Consider the following 23084-nt stretch of genomic DNA (forward strand, 5'->3'; position numbering starts at 1 on the left):
CCTCTTAGAGGACATGTCCCAAAATATTCTTTTGACATTGGCTTGCACAGTAGAAACAGCAAACACATTTTTAGCCTATTTGAGGTTTTTCTTTTAATATTTCTCAGCAGCAAACAGCAATTATATAAATTTGCAGCATAACCAAACACAGAATGTACAGTTCTGAGTGCTCCACCTAAAAACAGAGTAATGTTCACAGATCCAGAGGAGTTAGCCGTGTTAGTCTGTAGTAGCGAAATCAAAAAAAGGCCAGTAGCACCTTTAAGACTAACCAATTTTATTGTAGCATAAGCTTTCGAGATTCACAGTTCTCTTCGTCAGATGCATGGAGGGCCAACAGAAACTGGTCAAATATAGAGGAGGATAGGGGAGGGGGGAGGAGAGGGGAGATGCAAACAACTCCTTTGATATGGAGATGCAAACAGCTCCTTTTGATGTGGGGATCAGTTTGCTTCTGTAAAGGTTCAAAGCAGCACCTCCAAGACCAACCAATTCCACTGCAGCACAAGCCCTTGAGAACCACAGCCCTCCCCGCCAGATGCATCTGACAAAGAGAACTGTGGTCACAGTATCATCATTGAATGCATCCCTGCAATTTAATGAAATTAGAATATTTATATGCCACTTTCCCTACTTTATATGCCATTGTGGCTCAAGACTAGGACTGCCACCTCTGAGTCTTGAAATTCCTGGAGATTAAGTGTGAAGCCTGGGAGTGGGGTTTGGGGAGGGAAGGGGCCTTAGAAGGGTATAATGCCATAGATTACACCCTCCAAAGCAACCATTTTCTCCAGGGGACCTGATAGGGTTGCCAGGCCCCCTCAACTTCTGGGCGGGGGATAGGGGCCTGGCACTTAACTTGGGGGAGAGGGGGTGCGTGTGCATGCACACCCAAAGGCGCAATGATGTCACTTCAGAAGTGATGTCATCGCACAGCCCCTGGGAGCACGTCCAGGCTCCGCAGAGGCTCAAAACGGGCCGATCCACGCTGAAACGGGCCCGTTTTTGAGGCACTGCGGAGCGCAGGAGTGCTTCTGCACTCCGCAGTGCCTCAAAATTGGCCCGATCCACGGCAGAATGGGCCCATTTTCAGGCGCTGCAGAGCATAAGGAGCGCTCCTGATCTACGCAGTGCCTGAAAACGGACCCAATTTGCGGCAAAATAGGCCTGTTTTGGGGCTCTGCGGAGCACACGAGCTCTCCTGCACTCCACAGCACGCAAAACCGAGTCCATTTTGCCATGGATTGGGTCCGTTTTCAGGCGCTGTGGAATGCAGAAGCACTCCCGTGCTCCACAGTGGCCCTGATCTGGGCCAAAACGGGCCCGATCCCAGTGGCTGCTGTGCATGGGACTGCGCAGCACCGCAGGGGAGCCCACAGGGAAGGTGCACGTTAGTATTCAATCAATCAACTGAAGGGAGAACTCAAGTTTTCTAAATAAATGTCTTGCTATCAACACACAAACTTGTAGCAATAGCATTGATGGCATATACCTGATTCGGGCCTAGTCTGGCCTAGTGCCCCTAAAGGAATATACTGATCACAGGCGGAACCAGGGGATATGTGATCAACTTAACTTGTTTAACTCTTTAGACACACTCGTGCCTTCAACTTCATACTGCACCACTGAAATAAGCCAATTAGCTTGGATTACCATATATGGAATAGACTGCCCTTAGCATAAAAGGGGCAGCAGCTTTGTTTTCTGTGAGGAACTTGAGTTAACTTTCTTTGTGTTAAGAACCTGTTCCTCCGTTTATTGCAATAAAGACTTTCTGTACTTCTACTCCACCTGCCTTCTCCTTAATTGAGCCAGAAGTGGGTGGGGCCCTTTTGGGCTAACAGTGTTGAGAGCACTTCTGCAGGCCACAAGTAGGGAACACCTGGGTCGAATCCACATTACTCATTCTAAGTCGCATGTTCCCCGCATTCCCCACGCAATCCCGACTGCTGGTCACATTACCTCATTAAACAGATGCTTTGCATTCGCATTTCTCCCGAATATGTGGTCACAGGTTTTCAACGGGAGTTTCACGGTGGCCGTGAACGGGCCAATGCGCAATTTACACGGTATTTTTAAAAACCACCCCCCTTCCTGTCTCTCCGGCCATTCCGAGAGTTCCTATTGGCTGATTCAACTTGCAAGTGCTCCGTAGTCTGCAAAAGACTGTTTTTGACTTCATAGCATTGGATTTATTGATTATGCTGTTTCTGAATCAAATCTGGTAGTTTGAAAAATCATTTTGGGGTGAATCCATCCTCAGAACGGACTCGCGAAACTTCCTTTTTAACTGTTTTTTATTTTTTTATTTTATATTACTGTAATATCGAAATTATGAAATATCAAAATAATGACACTCCAAGGAAGTGAAACTTCAGTAAAATTCAAGCACTGAACTGTCCTGCATAGGAAATGCCCACGAAAGAGCTTCCCACATGCTTCCAAATTTCCAAAAAAGAAACGGGAGAGAGCCATCAGTGCTGTCAGTGGGGGAAAGAGAGGCATCATTATCTTCAATGATGTTTCTTTATAAGGCAAGATCGAAATAACGGAAAAGTGCGCTCAAAAAAATAAAAAAAATGGGCGGGGAAAAAAGGTCCCGCCCAAAAAAGCAGTTTTTGAGCAGCCATGTGACCGGAGGGACACGAGAGAAAGACGGATTGGAAGCAGGAATGTGAACGAAGAGGAAAAAATCGCAGATTGGAGGCAAACGGAAGATATCCGATAAACATGCGGGTAATGGGTGAATGTGGATTCGATCCTGGTTTCAGTAAATACTTGAATATGCTTGACAAAAAATCAGCACAGCCCTGAGGTAGTCCAAAGACAAGTCTAGTTTATACCAATAGATATGAGGAACAGGATAATTAGAAATCAGATCCAAGAGTAAGGAGTGCCAAGAAAATAATGAGAATGACCCAGTAAGGACTTGCAAAAGGTATAGTTCAGAAGTATGGTTTATTGGTTAAAGGCCATCAAAAATTAAATAGACAAGGAATTTGTTAATCATAGTTTTTGATACACTGATGTTATGATTGAAACTAGTAAAAAGGTGTTAACATGGTATACATGTAAAAGTAGGGGATTTATGTGAGAATATATGAGTACAGGCAATACTGTAAGGTGTTTGAAGTCTGTCAAGAAAATGAATTAGTTAAGAACATGAGACAGCTAAGTGATGTTAGAGATTATTTTAATAAGAAGTATGTGTAAATATAAGAGCTCTAAATGAAAAATTAGCTGCTTCAATCCTGAAGTTTTTTGTCTTGTGTACTTGTTGGGGATAGAAGCTGAACGTATACAAAAGGCTATCATAGAACATGTACAAAATAATGGGAACTTATACAAAAGCCTACAAAAGACCACAAAGTCTCTAGGTCCTGATGGCAAATACCTGAGAGTTCTTGGGGAATTCAAATTTGAGACTGTTGATCTATTAACCCATATATGCAACTTATCACTAAAATCACCCATTCTACGAGAATAGAGTAGGAAATGTTACACTGATTTTTTAAAAGGGGTCCGGAGGAGAACCAGGAAATTACAGTTAGCTTAATGTCTGTCTCAAGCAAAGTAGTAGAAACTGTAATCAAAGACAGGATTATTAGGCACATAAACAATGCCTTCTGAGGGAAAATCAGCATGGGTTCTGCAAGAGGAAGTCCTGCCGCACCAACCTTTTGGTGTTCAAGACAGTGAACAAACATGTAAATAACGATAACCAGTAAACATTATATACTTTGTGTAATGATTTCAAATGTGTGTGTGTCTTTAAATGATTGGGGTGGTACAGCTGAAGAGTGGGGGGTGAAAGAGAGGGATGAGTGAGTGAGATGATTGGTTGATGAATGAGAGTGTGGGCAGACTGAACTGCTGTTTCAGTTACTGATGCCCAAGCTACAAGTGACGAATGACACAGGTTGGACACTTGTCAGCTTCCCTCAAGTTTTGATGGGAAATATAGGCATCCTAGTCTTGCAGCTTGGCTCTCCAACTGCTGTCCAATGGACGTTTCAACTGTTACTTGTCCAACATTCTGCCAAACTGCCTACATTTCCCATCATAACTTGAAGGAAGCTAACAAGTGTCCAACCTGTGTCATTCGTCCCTTGTAGCTTAGCCCTGAGTGGAGAAAAAAGTCTGGGGAAAGCAGGAAAGCTGTGTACAGCCTGAGCGTATTTAACCATTTCTGAGAGAAATACAACCTGTGTGGAAGCCTGAACTGTGTATGTTTGTGAAAGAACATTCAGTCAGGGCAAGAGAGGCAAACTGTGCATGCGCCTGAGAGAAAGTCTTATGTGTATTTGAGTGAGAAATTGATATCAGAAGCAGGCAAACTGTGTGTGCAGACTGCGAGATGTGAGTGACTGTGCCTAAGTAAAGAAACTTTAATAACAGATAACACTTTTTGAAACCATCAAGCTTAAGAAATAATATGAAACTGATACACTTTTTGTAAAAATAAGTTTTTTTTAAAATTCCAGAGTCATTCCTATATCCCATTCCTTTCCTCAGGGCCACATAGTACCACAAAGGAGCCTGACGCTTGGGCACGTTATTAAAGGGGAAATTTAAGTTATTTTGGGATATAATTTCTGGTGGCAGCAATCTACCCAGATGGGGCAAGAAGAAAAGGGTTAAAGGCAAAATCTAACTGAAAGACAGAAAGGAGGTCGTACACTTGGACTTTCAAAAGGATTTTTGCAAGGTACCTCATCAAAGACTCCTGGGTGAGCTTAGCAGCTATGGGATAAGGGAACAGTTCCTCTTATGGATTAAAAATTGGTTAAACGACAGGAAGCAAAACTAGGAATAAATGGACCATTCTCACAATGGAGGGAAGTAAGCAGTGGGGTCCCACAAGGATTGGTATTGGGTCTAGTGCTATTTAATTTGTTCATCAATGATCTGGAACTGTGGGTGAGCAGTGCAGTGGCCAACTTTGCAAATGACATAAAACTATTCAGGATAGTGAAAACTAAGGCCAACTGTGATGAGCTCCAAGAGGATGTCCACAAATTGAGTGAGTGGCCAACAACATGGCAAATAATTTTCAGTTTAGGTAAGTGTGATACACACGGGAACAAAAATTCCCAACCTTAAGTATATGCTAATTGGGTCTGAACTTGCGGAGAGTGAGAGGGAAAGAGACCTTGGGGTCATAAATAGAGGTGAGCACAGACTGAAAAATGGACCAAAATTTTACACGGACCGGGCCGGTTTGGCATTCGCAAACCGGCAGGTCATGGGATGCGCCTTTTTTCACGGGCATAACAAACTTTGGCCAGTCCATTGGTCTGTGAAACCAGACATCCTGGTGCTGAGCAATCAATTCCCTAGGCAACATAGGAGCTGCCCGCAGACCTTTTGCCGCCATTGAAACATACCAATCTTACCCTTAAAACCTTGATAGGCATCTCTGTCTGCCAACCAGAGAGCTCCCATTATTCTCTATGTGAGCATTTAGTATATAAGACACAGCGTGGAGCTGCGGTTTCAATTTCCAGCTGCTTACCAGCTTGGAAGAACTGCTTGTTGTGGGAGCTTTTTTCAGATTTCGCCGGAAGGAGGCCTGGGGCTTGTGTTGCAGCAAGGCTCTAGGTGGGAGCAAGCTTATTGGGTTTCCTTGGCTGAGGGCTCATTCTTGTTTCTCCTTTTTTTTCAATTCTTATTTGCTTGTGAGGCGGTGGGCTAGCCTAGGGCAGTGCTGCAACCCAGAGCTGCAGTTAGACTCTGGGTGCAAGCTTATTGGGTTTCCTCGGCTAACGGCTCATTCTTGTTTCTCCTTTTTTCCCCTTTCAATTCTTATTTACTTGTGGGGCAGTGGGATAGCCTAAAGCTGTGCCCCGTCCAGTCTCAGAGCTGCAGTCAGGCTCTGGGTGCAAGCTTATTGGGCTCCTTGAGGGCTCACTCTTCTATCTCCTTTCCCCTCTTTCAATTCTTGTTTGTGGGGTGTTGGGCTAGCCCAGGGCTCTGCCAATTTCTGCAAGCTAATGCAAGTCAATTGGCATTTGCGGTACCTATTCTATGTACTGGAAGTTTCCTGGGAGCAGCCACTTTGTGGGTAACTCAGACATCCGAAATGCAATCTTGACCAAACTTGGAGGGTGGCTGGAGGAGAGCCAGCAAACCTGGGACAGCCACAAACCATGAATGATCTGTGGTCCTTGGAATGTGACAGACCACGAACCAATGATCTGTGGCTTTTTCCCGGTCCATGCCCATGTCTAGTCAGAAGAGATAGCTCAATGAAAGTGTTAAGTCAGCTGCCTCAGCAGTGAAAAAGGCAAACTCTGTTCTGGGGATTTTTAGGGAAGGGATTGAAAATAAAATAGCCACTATTATAATGCCCCCTTATAGATCTATGATGACTTCCAGTGAAGATGGCAGAGTAATCAGAAGCAACTCTGTGCCACTCCCATCTCTTTTGTGCATCATGCATTGATTTGGACCTGTCTTCTTTGATGCAGCAGCAATTTGCCTTATGTACTGTTATATATTCTCTCTTGCTTTCAACTTGATAAGTGGGCTTATAACTTTCAACTATGAGCCGTAAGGTGAAAGCTACAAAGATGGCTCCCCCTTCCTCCCCTGGAGCTGGTGTGGAAACTCAAAGAAAAGTAATTTTGCTGTCGAAAAATATGGGGGCTCAGCTAGAAAAACAATCTAAGCAACTAAAACAACTTTCCACTAACAATAAGGCAATTTGATAAGTTGATTCGACAACTTTGGGAGTTGACTGAAGATATCAGTATACAAATTCAATAGATGGAGATGAAAATTGCTTCCTTGGAAGACTGAACTATTACTCATGAGACTACTGTCTCAGCTTCACATAATGTTCTCTCTAACTGAATCTTTCATCTAGAGACTTATGTCAAGCAACTAATTAATTGAGTTCTTGGATTATCAGAAGAGTCTGAAAAGACAGGACAGAAGAGGTTGATTGAACTCATGGAGACTTTACTTGTGAGGTTCTGCAGCTTCCTGCTGATTATCAGTTGTAGATTGAATGAACCTACAGGATTCCTCGAGCACCAGGCAGTGCAAGTAAAAAAGCTCCTATAATAGTTCAGTTTCTACAAATGGGGGTGAGAGATCACCATTTACATTTGGCAACAGGCCTTGTATTGGGATCCTAATAAACAGCGAATCATGCTTTACCCAGATTATACTAAAGAAGTGTCAATATTATGTCATCAGTTCACAAAAGCAAAAGCTCTTCTAAGAGAACTGAAGCAGCAATACTACATCAAGTATCCTGCCATCTTTTGTATCTAGTGTTAAAATCAATTTAAGAAGTTTTACAAATCAAAGGCAGCAGAAGCTTACCTCATTGGTTTGTGCTGACCATTTGAAGAAATATAAAAGCAATTATATATTTACAAATGAATCTGGAAACAAGCAGCCTCCAATCCTCCCTCCCTCCCCCGCTTTTAAAAAGTTTTTTTCTTCATGTTTTGACAATGGGATCTGGGCATTATGCCAACCTAGAGATAATGACTTGGCTTTTTGCTGTGTGTGCGTGCGTGCAAATGTACATGTCTATATTGTTTCCTTTCCCTTCGTAGATCTAAGTTTTAGACATATATGGTCCATAAATAATTCTATCCATCCATCCATCCATCTCTTACTGAATAATATAAATGAGGATAGTGCCCACAATCTTCTAAAGAATTCTACCACCATTCTGCTTTAGAATTCTGTTTTATTGAGCAGAGATAAGTTATACTGTGGTTGCCACCCTCTTGATACTTTTTAAATTATTTATACGTAAACTGTGATTTTAATATGCATTTATGAATTTATAAATCCTTGTTGTATTGTGATTATGTTTTAATGGATGCAATCCGCCCTGAGACCATTCGTGGGGAGGACGGAATAGAAGAACAGAGTTGTGCTTACCGTAACTACTGTTCATTGATGTCTTCTGTGCAGACACACATGGGGGGGACTGCGCCTGCACAGACCTGCCGACCGGATTTTTCTTTTCTAGCCAACGTCCACTAGGGGGCGCACGTATGCACCAATGTGCATGCACGGCTTTTCCCGCCCGAGCGACATTGGGTGACGTCGCCCCCTTCCCCTCAGTTTCTCCTTTGCCGCCGAATGCCTTCACATTATCTGGAAGAACACAGCGGGGTAGGAGGGAGGGTTGTGTGTCTGCACAGAAGACATCAATGAACAGTAGTTACGGTAAGCGCAACTCTGTTTTCACTGTCCGTCTTCTGTGCAGCCCTACATGGGAGACTCACGAGCCACTTACCCAGGAGGCGGGCATGTGTTCTCATTGAAAAAGAGACTGAAGTACTGCTTGACCAACAGCAGCCTCTTTCCTTTCCCACACATCTAGTGCATAATGCTTAGCAAACGTGTCAGAAGACGACCACGTTGCAGCCCTGCAGATGTCTTGCAAGGGCACGCCCCTAAGGAAGGCCGCAGAGCCAGCTTGCGCTCTGGTAGAATGAGCTTTTACTTCCAAAGGGCAAGGTAACTTAGCATGCGAGTAGCAAGCCCTAACAGTCTGAGTAACCCAGCGAGAAATTGATTGAGCTGTAGCAGCTTTTCCCTTCCTGGGCCCATAATAGCACACAAACAGTTGTTTGGCACATCTAAACTGTGAAGAACGTTGAAGGTAAAATAAAATAGCCCTTCTCACATCCAAGGAATGTAATGCCCTTTCAGAGTTATCAGAAGGGTCAGGAAAAAAAGATAGGCAGGACAATGTCTTGTGAGGTATGAAATTGAGTGGAGACTTTGGGTCTAAAACGAAGGTCAGGTCTCAGAACTACTTTATTTTGATGGACCTTCAAAAAGGGAGGATCCCACCTTAGGGCCACCAACTCGCTAACTCTGCGGGCAGATGTAATGGCGATCAAGAAAGCCACTTTCCAGAACAACCATTTTAATTCACAAGTAGCCAGCGGTTCGAAGGGCGATTTCATAAGCCCCGCCAATACTACTTGCAGTGACCATTGGGGAACAATTTTCTGGACTTGTGGAAACATGTTATACAACCCTTTTAAAAAAGATTTTGACATACTGTGGGAGAAAACCGTTTTCCCATCTATCTTAGGGTGGAAGGCTGAAATAGCCGCCAAATAAACTTTAATAGAGGAATTAGAGAGTCCCCCATCCTTTAGAGACAGAAGGAACTCAAACACAGACGATAACTGGCAATCCCATACATTCACCCCTTTGTCATTAGCCCATGCTTCAAAACACTTCCATTTAGCAGAGTATGACCTGCGAGTAGTGTCCCTACGTGCATTCAACAAAATCTCAGCTACTCTGTCAGACATCCCTTCCAACCCAGAATGTGCCAAGCAGTGAGGCTCAGTTTGGGTAGGTCGTGATACCAAACCCCTTTGTCGGACAGAAGGTCCGGGTTCAGAGTGAACCAATAATATGACCCCCGTGAAAGCTGCATGACATGTTGGAACCAAGCTTGTCTGGGCCAAAAGGGTGCCACTAGAATCATGTGAGGCCCATCCCTCTGAACTTTGCTGACGACATGAGACAACAGCGAGAACGGAGGGAAGGCATAAAACAGGTGGGTGCCCTGTCCAGCGTATCTGGAACATGTCCCCGAGGGAGTGGTGACCTAGACCTCCCCTGGAGCAAAATCGTGGGGCCTTCTTGTTGACCTCTGATGCAAAGAGGTCTATGTCTGGGAACCCCCAGTCCAAAAAGATGGCGTTCAGGTAGCCGTCTGCTATGGTCCATTCGTAGCTTTCGGATCGCATACGACTCAGTTTGTCCGCGATGACATTGCTGGTGCCAAGAATATGGACCGCATGAATGAACACGCCTCTGTCCATGGCCCATTCCCAAATGCAAAGGTTCCCTGTAGTGACCATACATTTAAATCTGGTGACCAGCAGGGAAAACCTCCTGCATATTCTGGCAAAGGGTAACCATTTGTAGTGTTTGCAGAGTGCTGCTATCAAAATAATGCCAAGCTGTCGCAGAGGGCCTTGGAGGTAGTGCCCCCTTGCTTGTTCAGGTAGAACATCATGGTGCAATTGTCCGTACCTGAACGGATTTCTGCTACAGCGTGTCTGCGAATGCGATAAGGGCATAACAGACCGCTCTCAATTCTAGCAGGTTAATGTGATCTTCCCTTTCCTGCTCCGACCAAACCCCATGTGCCCTAAGGGCACCACACTGGGCTCCCCATCCTATCGTGGAGGCATCAGTCAAGATTGTGATCTTGATTTGGATGGACCCAAACGCAACACCCCCAAGGAGATTAGTCTCACTAAGCCACCATCATAAAGCACGGAGAATCTCTCTAGGGATGGAATACCGCTTGTTCTGGGATTCGTGTTCAAAATCATGAACAGATAGGAACCACAGCTGGAGAGGTCGCATGTGCAACCGGGCCATAGGGGTAACTGCCGTAGAAGAGGCCATAAGGCCCAGTAGTCTCTGGATAGCCGTTACTGACTGGAACCTACATCTCGAAAAGAGATTCACCATCCTGCCAATCTTTAGTGCACGTTCCCTGGGCAGAAAACCTCTATTCACATCGCCATCCAGTTCCATACCGATAAACAGTATTCTCCTGGATGGGGTAAGGTTAGATTTTTTGAGGTTAACCAAAAGCCCTAACCGGGAGCAGGTAAGCATCACCTTATTAATTTGGGCCAGGAGTGCATCAGCAGAGGGTGCTGCCAAAAGCCAATCATCAAGATAGGGATAGATGGTACAACCTTGTTCCCTCAAGTATGCAACTACAACAGCCATACATTTAGAAAAAAACCCAGGGGGCTGTTGACAGTCCAAAAGGGAGTACCTGATAATGGTAGGCCCTATTGTTACAAAGGAACCTAAGGTATTTCTTATGATTAGGATGGATGGCAATATGGAAGTATGCGTCCCTGAGATCCAGGACGGTGAACCACATGTCCTCAGGCCTTAATTGGAGGACTGTATTTAAGGTAAGCATTCTGAACCGCTTTACAAGAATGAATTTATTCAATTCTCTCAGGTCTAAAATGGGTCGTACACCTCCATCCTTCTTGTCTACAAGGAACATCCCAGAGTAAAAACCCAAGAGGGGGTCCTGAGGGAGTACCTCCTGTACGGCCCCCTTCTCCAGCAGTGCTACAACCTCAGCCTGTAACTTATCAGAAAAGGAATGTACTGAGTGGTCAGGAAGAGACAACACTGGGGAAACATCAAACTGAATTTTATAACAAACTGTAACAATGTTAAGAAACCAACTATCAGACGTAATCTCTGCCCATGCTGAGGCAAACTGAGCCAATCTGTTTCCAAACACGACAGATTGTTCAAATTCTAGTCAGAACTGTTTAGGTTGAGTTGCTGACTCTTTGGCATCGTGGGCTTGTTGACCGCGACGTGGGTGGTAGCTAGGCCTCCGGCGCTGGAAAGATCTCGCAGGCGGCTGGAACTGCCTGTAGGACCCATAACGTGGATACGGTTGGTATTTCTGCTGTCAACCACGATAGCCCTGCGAGGAACGATAATGGAACTGATTCTCGGTGAATGGCCTGGTTGGGAGAATACCGTAGGAACGGGCTGTCAGCCGATCTTTACGTTTCTGCGACAGGTATTCATCCGTTTTAGATGAGAACAGAGACTGACCCTCAAAGGGCAGATTTTCCACTTTGTTTCGTGTCTCGACAGGCAGTGCAGTTGTGCGAAGCCACGAGTGTCTGCGGAGCACGATGGATGATGCCAATGCCCTCGCAGAGGTGTCAACCGTGTCGCGGCCATTATTTATCTGTTGTCGTGACAGTCGTAGAGCCTCATCAAGCACTACCTTCGCCAACACTCTCTGGTCTGCCGGAAGCTTTTCCATGAAGACCGCCATGCGATTCCATAGGAAAATTTGATAAGCACCCATGATGGCCGAGTAGTTAGAGATTTTGAGTGTCAGGGCAGCAGACGAATATAATTTCTTGCCCAATGAATCGAGCTTCCTGCTCTCTTTGTCGATGGGTACAGCATAGGACCTTTGGCGTTGACGGGTCTGCATCTCCTCAGTAATGAGGGAAGAAGGCGGTGGATGTGCAAAGAGATACGTACAGACGTCATCCCTTGTCTTATACAGAGCTTCTAATTTACGAGAAGTCGGGTAAACGGAAGCCGGTTTGTCACAGATTGCGGTAATGATTTCCACCAAACCTTCAGTGAACGGGAATGCAATGGTTGGAGGATTCCCAGACTGGACATACTGCAGGATCTTATCCTTTGGTTTCGGATCTACAGCCGAAATCTCAATGTACAAAGAACGGGCCATTCGGATCATCTGCTCAGTATAGAGCCGGTAATCTTCCGAAGGCGAGATACGACCAGTCCCAATGATGATGTCATCAGGTGACAGGTCAGACGGAGGGCTAGGGCTGGGACCTTGGTAAGGCTCAGGCTGCCGGTAGGGCGAAACATGCCCAGGAGAACCATAGTGGGAGAACTCACTCCGAGCATCACCCCAATACTCTCTGCCAAAAGATGGAGAATAGGATCCGTGAGACCTCGCATAAAGGGAGCCCTCCCTGTCATATCCACTTCTAGGCCAGCGATAAGGTAGATCCTCTCTACCAGCATAGTCACCAGAAGACCGCTTATGGGTCACACGAGGTGGAGCGTCGGGCAGGTCATTGTCACCATCAGAGGAATGGTACGACGGAGACAACAGGTGCGGTGAAGGAGTCGTGGGCTTCTCCCAGAGCACCTCATCAGTCTGGACGGAAGTCAATTGTCTGTGCTTCGACTTCTTTATGGCCTTCTTCTCGCCCTTGGAGGCTAAGCCCTGATTGGCGCTTCGACTCCGGTCCATCGGATCCGGCGGTGTCAAAGTAGGTAACGGATCCGAAGCCTTTGGTTCCGACCTGGCACGAGGCTTCGGAACGAGGCTGGGGCAAGTCGGCTCCGTATGCTTCGGAACCGATGATGTTGGTTCCGGCGTCGGATCCGACGGTTTAGAAGCTGATCTGGCTGGGATGTTCGGATCCGATGAAGTCCTCTGCACCTTTGGAGTCGACATAGTCAGCGGTTCCGACCTCGAGGGGGACTTGGAGCGATATTGTTGCTTCCGAGTCGGATCCGACTGCGGAGGTTTCGCGTGATCCGAAGTGGAGCCCGAAGCGTCTTTCGGATCCGAGGTCGGAGTTGGAGTTCGTTGGAACCGATCCGAAGAACGGGAGTGAGGGGTGGGAATGGAGCTATGGACAGACTGTACGGCCGAGGGAGCTTCAACTGTCCCGCTTACTGGTGGCAGTCTTTTTTGAGGGGTATCCGGGGCTCCCAATGCCCTCATAGCCCTCCTCCAGAGTAGGGCATTCAATCTATTCGTCCTCTCAGCCCTGGCCTTAGGCGTAAATCGCTGACAATGCTCACATTTCTCAACGATGTGTCCTTCACCCAAGCACTCGAGGCAAACGGAATGGCCATCCGTTCTGGTCATCTTCGTCAAACAAGTCGAACAGCGTTTAAATAAAGCTTTTTCAGCCATCTCTGAAGAAAACGAACGATCTCCTCACAAAATGGCGTTTCTCACAGAGGACAGATAGATCTTTACCGATCGGCGGCAAAGAAGAAACTGAGGGGAAGGGGGCGACGTTGCCCAATGTCGCTCGGGCGGGAAAAGCCGTGCATGCGCATTGGTGCGTACGTGCGCCCCCTAGTGGACGTTGGCTAGAAAAGAAAAATCCGGTCGGCAGGCCTGCCCAGGCGCAGTCCCCCCCATGTGGGGCTGCACAGAAGACGGACAGTGAATATAATGAAATGAATAAATAAATAAATAGACTAAAGAGGCAGCCACAAATTCAGATGATCTGTAGAACAAACACATTTCACCAATCTGAGATACTGAAGAACAGAGATTCAATATTGAATCTATCAGCATTGCAAACTTTTCTTACTGCAGACACTTTAATTTATGGAAGAACAGATCATCTCTCCACTTGAATTCTAAACAGTAATGCAGAGAAAAATTGGGAGAAAGAATGTAATTTTACAAAAGACCGTTCCTCTGCTCCTGACCCCTGTAGAATTGCATTGGATATTCATTGCTTTAGATGGAAAATTATTAATTGGAGTAATAAATGGCTCATAAAGGAATATTTAGTGTTTCTTCTGAATTTACACCCTGCTTCAATTGATTTGAAATATTATTACAATTTGTCTAGTAACCTTCATTCTGACAGATAAATTATTATTTTATTCTTTAAATCTTCCATCCTTAATCATTTCAAATAGAAAGCAGTTTCATAGTCATGGCCAGGGCTCATTTGGAGGCGGAACGCACAGGAACGGCGTTCCGGTAGATCTGAAAAGAGGTCACATGGGTTTTGGCCCTGCCCACGTGATTCCTTTTCCTCCAAGTGCAAGCTGAGTGGTGCTGGGCTCCAAAGGAACGCAAGCTGCTTGGATTCAGTCTGCTCTGCTGCTTTACTTTCATTTGTGACTCGTGAAGGGGAGGGGAGAGAGAAAATGAGTGAATGAGTGCAAGCCGAGTGGTGCTGGGCTCCAAAGGAACGCAAGCTGCTTGGATTCAGTCTGCTCTGCTGCTTTACTTTCATTTGTGACTCGTGAAGGGGAGGGGAGAGAGAAAATGAGTGAATGAGTGCAAGCCGAGTGGTGCTGGGCTCCAAAGGAACGTAAGCTGCTTGGATTCATTCTGCTCTGCTGCTTTATTTTCATTCGTGACTCGTGAGGGCGGGGGGGAGAGAGAGAAAATGAGTGAATGAGTGCAAGCTGAGTGGTGCTGGGCTCCAAAGGAACGTAAGCTGCTTGGATTCATTCTGCTCTGCTGCTTTACTTGTGAGAGAGTGAGCGAGTGCATACTTGCGTGCAAGCAGGGCTGGCTCTCCAGAGGAGGGTAAGCTGCTTTGAGTTCATTCTGCTTTAAGGAAATACCTGGAGATTTTTGCAGAAAGGGGCCTGAGGGGTGGATGTTGCCTTCTGACACACTTCCGGTGATGTCAGGGGGTGTGGCATATGCTAATGAGTTATGCTAATGAGTTCCTGCAGTTCTTTTTCTAGGAAATGACCCCTGGTCATGGCATATTTCCCCAACATCCCCTTAAAACAACTGTAGGAACTCTTCTTTTCCCTTCCAGGTTCTTTGAAATTTCCGCTAAAAAGAATCTAAACTATATAAAAATGATAGCAGCAGACCCTTAGTAGCTAGGAGACATGCCCTAAGCCCCAGAAATTCCATTGATTGATTTAACTGAACCACTCATCATACAAGAGACCAGAAAAGTGCCTGAAATGCAAAAATTCAAAACTGTACTCCAGTACTTGCAGAGGAAATTGATCTGGATGCTATTGACAAAAGTTTTTAAAATTCTTTTGAAGCCCTCTCTATTGAAGAACAGATCAGTATTATTAAGAGATTTGAACAACTACAAGATCATTTGATTAAAATTCAACAGAGGAAAACAAACTGTCTAATAATGACAAAAATAACGATATGAATAATAGTAAGAGTGCAGAACTTGTTATATTACAATCATACAATAACCCACATTTTAGAGAGACAAGCAAACAACCTATAAGGAAACCAGAAGAAAAGGGACCCTCCTCCCCCTTTGTAAAGCCATGGGAGGATTTTTCCCTTCCTTGTAAAAAAAACTCTCATGATGCTTAAACATCTGACTATTCGGTTCCAATCCCCCTTGAACCTAAAATTCAAATCCGCTCTGTGAATCTGAATGTTGCTTTTTCAGCCAATCAAACTGAAAATGCCACTCCTGGTAGTCAATGACAATACGCTTGTAGCAATATTAAAATACTAAGTTGGAATGTACCTGGCTGGAACACCAAATGTCTCTTTTCAGAAGTTAATTCTTTTTTTTATCTACTTTGGATATTATCTTAATACAAGAGACTTGGTTAAGTAATCATCTCCCCAGGATATATTACCTTCTCAAAAGGCCCAAAAGGGGGAGAATGGGGGGAGGTTGAAAGGCTTGTTGACCTGCCTTATTTCATCTGCCCTTAATACTTCTGGATTGGAAGTGGTGGGCTCTTTTGACCTGAGTTTGGCTTTGATAACGATTGATTTCTCTTTCATGGTAATGTCAACTTATAGCCCACCAACTCAAAATTGACATGTTCGGACACTTTTTTTGGAAATTTATGATAATCTGTCCCATCATTTCCATAATTATCCATTTCTTATTGCAAGTGACCTCAATGCTAGAATCGGTAAAGACGATGAGTGTCTGATCCAAAAATAGCTAGGTTGTAGGCTAGAAGGAACTATCTTCCCTTATTTGTATAACAGGTTATCCAAAGATAAGATAGTTAATGCTGCAGGTCTTAAATTGTTTGATTTTTCCTTGCAAAGATGGTCATCTTAAATGGACAAAGAGAAATTAATGGAATAGGTGATTTTAATTTCTTTAGTCTTGGGCCAGTTTGATTACTTTATCATAACAGCAGATCATTTCAATCCAGGTGAGAGAGTTAATATGAAAGAATATATGGGAGGACCATAGCCCAATTTCACTCAGGCTTCGCACCCCTGTGCTATAAGCATTTGGTCCATCTAACTGATAAGCAGGCATTTACACACCATATCCAATGGCCTTCCACCATTGAGGAGGTAGTAATTAAGATGTCTGATTCTGAAGAATTCTGGGAAAGAGAGAGAACACTCCCCTCGAGTAACCTAAAGAACAATTTTATTACTTCTCTATATTCCTTATCCAATACCTTTGAACCTTTATATACCAAGCCATACTCAGATATTCAAGATGTCAAAAGACACATTAGCTGTTACTACACTATGGGGAGACAGTAACAAGCTCATTTCAAAAAGTAATCTTCATCAGGAACATTACAATTTCTTGCTTCCAAATGTTTATGTAATTATACACAATGTAGCATATGCAGTCAGATTCTTGAGAAGGAATTCAGCTGCAAAAGGAGTAAATTTCTTTTAGAAAAACTCCAAGAATAACATAGACTCTTCCCTCAATAAGCAAGCACAGCAGGCAAAATCATGCCTATACAAATCAATAAACCACCACTTTCCACTATCCCAATCCACTACCTATAGTGTGGTACTTGATTTTGTATAGCCTGCTTCTTTATCATTCTTGCTATGGTTGTTGGTTTATTAAACTCTCTTGTTCATAGCAACATTCACTGAGATTCAATTATTCAACATATTTAGCATCAGATACTTCTAATGGAGATTTAGCATAGTTAATTCTTACAGTCTTGTAGGATTTCGGTGGGCTGTTTTTTAACTCACACACGGTGATTTTGATTGTGTTTATTGATACAGAAGTGAAGCAAGGTTGGTTCTTAACACCTTTACTTTTTAATTTATATTTGAATAACCTTGTCATTGCCCTTTCCTCAGCAGAATTCCATCCTCTGTTTTTATCCTCAAAGGCATTCACTTTACTCTTCTATGTGGATGATGCCATTCTTATGTCCCACACTCTGGTTGGACTGAGAAGACTTTTAAGTTGCTTTTCAAAATACGGTAAAGATGAAGAACTCAAGATGAACTATTCAAAATCGAAGGTTATGGTCTTCTCCAAAGCCAAGAAAATTACCCCTTCAGTAGAATTGGCAGTGTTCAATTAGAACAAGTCTCCAAATTTCCATACCTGGGGGTCGTCTTTGCTTCCCATCTTAACTGGCAATCTCATTTTAAAGTTGTAACAAATAAAAGTAAACCTTCAGTATCAGTGATTGAACACTTCTTTTTTTTCTAAGGGAGACAAATATATCCCAGGAGGTCTGCATGTATTTAATATGAAGATCCTTCTGTAACTCCTTTTATGGAGTTTCAGTATGGATCTCCAAGTAAATGAGAACTTAGATTATCCACTTTGCATTTTCTGTGATGCATCACAGGAACCCCAAAATGTATAGCTGGGATAGCTTTAAGATTACAGCTGGGTCTGGGCACTATTGAAGCCACAGCATGGCTGCATGTGTTCAAACATAGGCTAAAGATCTTCTCCACAAAGATGGTCTGCTTTACAAGCTAAATCAAGACCAATACTATTCCTGTTGGATGCAAAAAAAAATAGGTAAGAAACTATTTAGCCTCAGTTTAGTAAAGAATGACATACTGAGACTTGGGGAAAGTGATTATTAATTATCAAGAAACATATAAAAGATCTAGTTCAGTTATACATACTCGGAGAGTAGGTTCCACCCAGTTCTTTGGCATCCTTCCATCTCCACAAATCCCACCCTACATTAAACTCTTAACAGATTCTTGCTATTGCAGACCATTCATGCTCGTATGTCTGAATGCTGCTCCTTCAGTAGTTTTATATGGGAGATACCGTAATATACCTTACTCGGACAGACTTTGTCAATGCAACTTGGAAAAGGTCAATTCTTTGTCCCATATGATATTGGAATGCCCTCAGTACAATTTTTATTGTGAACTGTGGATTGCTCTTATTTTAACTAAACTACCTCCTACCATACCGAAACACAACACAGTCCTTATTTGTTGGTAGAAACCCAAGGATCATGCTGGCTTTGGCCAAGTATCTCTCCACCATATTTTCCTTAAAGAAATAAAGACTCCTTATCCAATGCTCAAGATCATTGGATGAAAGGAGCTTGACATGCTTGTGCCAGTCATATTGGGAACAAGGAGAGCAAACTGGCAGATTATTGGCCAATTGTTTAAGGTAGTAAAAGAACAACAATTATATTCCTATGATTGAGGATGAGGGAAATACTCCTTTAAACTGATTTCATATCTACTATATTTCTGTTCTCCATCGTGGTTCACAAAACATAATAAAAACCAGTAACAATAAAACTTAAGTCAACTGAAAATAAAAACAAAATTCAAGACAAGTAGCAAAATAACTTAAATGACTAGAGCCACTTCCAAAGGCTCTTTTCAATAAGTCCAAAGGAGCCAAGAGATGAAGCCAAGCAAGCTTTCAGGGCACAGGATTCAACAATATCAAGTTATTAAGACCACTTTGTTTCTAATGGATACCAACTATGCATATAACTATGCAAATGATGGTACCCTAAGAAAGTCCTCTCTGGTTACAAAGCTATATCCCAATCTACACTCTCTCTCTGCGCTGCTTCTTCCTCTCTGTGTGCTAGTGGTTAAATATAGTTTATTATGAATATTTGTATTTTTGCATAATTAACAGTACCAATAATGTACAGTAAATTTACATTCACAACTCTCTAGCTGTGAAGTTTATTAATATTCCTTAACTGAGGTGCAAAATATAGTTTTCCCAAGGCTATACAATATTTTTATGGCTTAATAGGATCTGAACCCAGGTATACCAATCAAAGCTCAATTTCTGTCCACAATTTCTGTACAAAAGAGGGAAGCCAAGATGATTAGGGGGTTGGAGTACTTTCCTATGAAGAAAGGTTTAAGAATCTGAGACTTTTTAGTCTAGGAAAAAAAGATGGATAAGGGGAAACATGATGGAGGTTATGCTTTGTTTCAGAAAGATTTCATTTGTCCTTGGCTTTATGCTTGCTTCAAATTTTGTTACCATTTCCTATTGTATCTGCTCACAGAAAGTCCTATTGTTCATTATTGTATTTTGATCAGTGACTGTCCTACCTGTTGTATTTCACTTGCACAGTGTAATCTGCCTTAGGTCTCAGTGAGCAAGGCAGACTGTAAATAAATAAATATGCATGAGGTGGAGGAAGTTGATAGGGAGAGCTTTTTCTCCTTCTCCCATAATACTAAAACTCAGGGGCACCCAAATGAATTGTTGGGAAATTGTTTCAGGATGAACAGAAGGAAATATTCCTTTACTCAATGAGCAATTAAACTGTGGAATTCACTGCCCGTGCAGGTAGTGATACCCATGAGCATAACTAGCTTTAAAAGGTTAGACTGATTCATGGAGGAGAGGTCCATCAATGAATTCTAGCCATGGTGCCTGAAGGGAACCTCCATCTATAGAGGCAGCAAACCTGAGAATACCAATGCTGGGAGGCAGCAGCAGGGGAGGGCTTCTTTGCCCTGTTTCAGCCTACAGGGCAACTGGTTGTCTGCTGTGTGAAAAAGTATTCTGGAATAGACCGCTGATTTGATCCAGCAGGCTCTTATTGTTCTTAAAGCACCATGCTGGCTTTCTATATAGCATGGTCCCTTAAGGACAGTGCAAGTTAAGGATGATTGGAGAATAAATGAAAAAGGATAACCATGACTACTAAGATGTTTTCATAAGCGTGCTAAAGGTTTATAATGATATTTTAAATGCTATGAATCTGGGTATCATTACAGAATGTTCTACTGTACAATAATGTACATGATTCTGGAGAAAAAACAGTTTACACAGAACGAGTAAATATTCAAGTGATCTCAAACAGAATTAGCTGGAAAAAAGCCAGCACCATCACAGGTCAGCAGAGTACTAGTAAGTGACAGAAAACCCGTATCAACCATTTTAAATTGGCTATTAAGGAAACCCCAAAGTTTGAGAAGCAGTCTGAAAAATCAGCAGTTATCAGCTGTGTAAAAGGCACTGCTGCAGTTGACCTTTAGTAGGTGAAATCCGAGATTTCGGTATTCTTTTTTAGTTAATGCAACTTGCTAAATTCAATTATGTACGCAGCCAACAAGAACACAGAGACATTTATTCTAAATTTTATATGAAGAATTTAATTATCTATACATGTAGCTAATTGTAAAGGCTGTATTACAGTTGTTAAAGCTGCAGGTTTTATATATTTATATATTTTACATTCATATCAATGAAAATACTGAAGTGCAATTGAATAAGGAGCTTCACTTTTTCTTTGCACCACATCAATGGAGATAAAAAGAATTCTACAACATTACCAGCATAAATTTAGGAATCGAAGAAATACATAAACAGAAAATGTTAAAGTCATTAGTAGAGTTGCTATATTGTGCTTGAGGCATAGGGCTTATCTACCTGTGTGCTTGACACACCAGGCACTTCATTAAAAGCTTGTAACTAATGTCTGAAAGACAAATATAGCTTAGACTACAGAGCATCTACATAAATCTGACTGTAAGCTCCATTTAATATTACTTGTATAAATTCCACAGTCTAGTTTAAAAAAATGTAAACATTGGAAATTAATTGCAGAAAGATATTTCTATACATTCTTTTTGTCAAGATTACTTGTTCAAGGGATGCTGTTCCATAGTCATTAAAAAGCAAGTGAAAATAAAACTTAACTTGAAAAACTTCATGTTAATTCTCAAAAAATGAATGAGTGTTGTAGTCTACTGATTTTATATGAAAATGAAAAAAATCAAATCTGAGACACAGAACAAAAGGTGCTTACTATGTTTAGTTTACAAATAAGTGTGCAAAATATACCATAATGGGATTAACTGTATTATACATGGATATTCTCTCTTGTACATGAAAGGAAATTAATTTCTTCTGTCCATGATGTATTACACACATATACTACAACACCAACCAACACACAACAGTACAAGAAACAAACTACCTTAGCAGAATTTGTGACTGAGCACATTTTAATTTCCTTTAAACCAGACTAAATCCTGTTTTTTTCAATAATACATGAACAGAAAAAGAGACAAAGACACCAACAACATTGGACAAGTGAAAAATCAAAATACAAGTCTCAGATTTATGAACATTTGGAACAATTTTAATAGCACATGCAGCATTCCTTGATAGTGGGTCTTTTTGCAATAACAAAATTGCAGTGACAAAAGGTTTTCCTTTAAAAGGATAAAATAGACATTTCATAATAATTGTACTACTAAAGCACCTGTGTCAAGGTGGGAAAAAGATGGATAACTATGAAAGCCACAAAAGGACCCACTATCCTGTGTTTTTTAATTTTTGTAATTTTGCGTCTATATTTGTAGATATTAAATAAAAACATTGCGATTACATGCAACTAATGTAAAATGAGGTAAACTGCTCTGCAGTGTGTTCTTCTACTCAGAAGGCAGTAGATGATCATGCTGGAAGTCACATGATCAAGGCTGCATCTCCCATCATCCCTCTGGACAGTGATATGGGATAGTGGGTCTCTTTGAGGACTTTCAAGCCTGAGTGGGGGATGGACAACATATGATTCCTAGAAAAAGGAGGAAAACAACACATAAGCAAAACAAAACAATGAGCAAAATTCAAGCTAGGAAAATGAGCCAGGCATGTAAACAGCATGGTGCAAAAATGATAAAAGGTAACATGCTACAAGGGGGATGGAACTAAAAACCAACACATGTTTAGGCTTGCAATACAGAAGGTCTTCAAAGAGAGTTAGGCAATAGCAGTGGCCAAGCTCCAAGTTCTGCAAAACACAGCAGAATACCAGCAATGCTGCATGTTTTAAAGTACTATGTAAGCAACTACTGTGAGAAAATAGTCACTTACATTGCTGGCTTGGGTCCATATCTGTTGTCAGTTTCACATAGTTGGATGGGAAGAGACCCACTTGCCCATTCACTTCTCCTTTCCACCAGTCAGGGTCTTCCTTATTAAGGACATTAATGATCTGGCCTTTGCTGAATGCCAGTTCATCATCATTCTGTGCAATGTAGTCATACATACCAATGACTTGGCACACTGTAAGACAACAAATGGTGTTTGAGACTGAAAACGTCCACTGAACAAGAACAAATTATCCATAAAACACCTACTTAAGTTGTCCTGGTTCACAAATTTTTGATCTGATAAGGAAATGCTTTAAGTACCAGGCACAGTAGTACTCTTTCATCAAACAACAAGCCAGGAGGTTAGTGACAATCCTCAGCTTTCTAGCAACTTTTTTGCCATCAGGGACTACATGCAAGCCTATTCAACCTAAGCAGTAAATCTCACTTATGCATGTACAGTTACATTGTTCTGCAATCTCCTCTGTAGGACCAGGCTCAAAGAGAATTAGTTCTGCATGTCTGCTGCAGAAGCCAGCTGTGTATAGAACTGACAGGGGTGGGGAGGAGAAGAGAACCAGTGATAACATGAACCACCTCTTCAGAGTAGTTTTCCAAAGTTTTTAATTTTTTCATGTGTGGAATCAGATAAATATATATGTAACTGAATAAATGTATGATTAGAAGAGAGGCAAGAAAGTCTAGCTGAAACATGTGGACAGGGGTCATGACTAGA

The 23084-nt window shown here is 42.5% G+C and overlaps 1 protein-coding gene across 3 annotated transcripts in view; it reads right to left on the reverse strand.

Moving 5' to 3' along the window:
• The window catches only part of ITSN1 (intersectin 1), a 152995-nt gene that overhangs the window by 21908 nt on the left and 108003 nt on the right, over nucleotides 1–23084 (reverse strand). For 2 of the 3 annotated variants that reach the window (XM_054973363.1, XM_054973364.1), the window contains exons 28-29: nucleotides 22350–22541; nucleotides 20619–22050 (exon numbers count right to left, since the gene is read on the reverse strand). In XM_054973363.1, coding sequence (XP_054829338.1) covers nucleotides 22049–22050; nucleotides 22350–22541 — 194 coding nt within the window. In that variant the 3' untranslated portion in view covers nucleotides 20619–22048. Of the gene's footprint in view, nucleotides 1–20618; nucleotides 22051–22349; nucleotides 22542–23084 lie in introns of those variants that run through there. The other variant, XM_054973365.1, reaches the window with a different exon arrangement.

The sequence above is a fragment of the Eublepharis macularius genome, chromosome 3, assembly GCF_028583425.1.
Source record: "Eublepharis macularius isolate TG4126 chromosome 3, MPM_Emac_v1.0, whole genome shotgun sequence".
Taxonomy (NCBI): domain Eukaryota; kingdom Metazoa; phylum Chordata; class Lepidosauria; order Squamata; family Eublepharidae; genus Eublepharis; species Eublepharis macularius.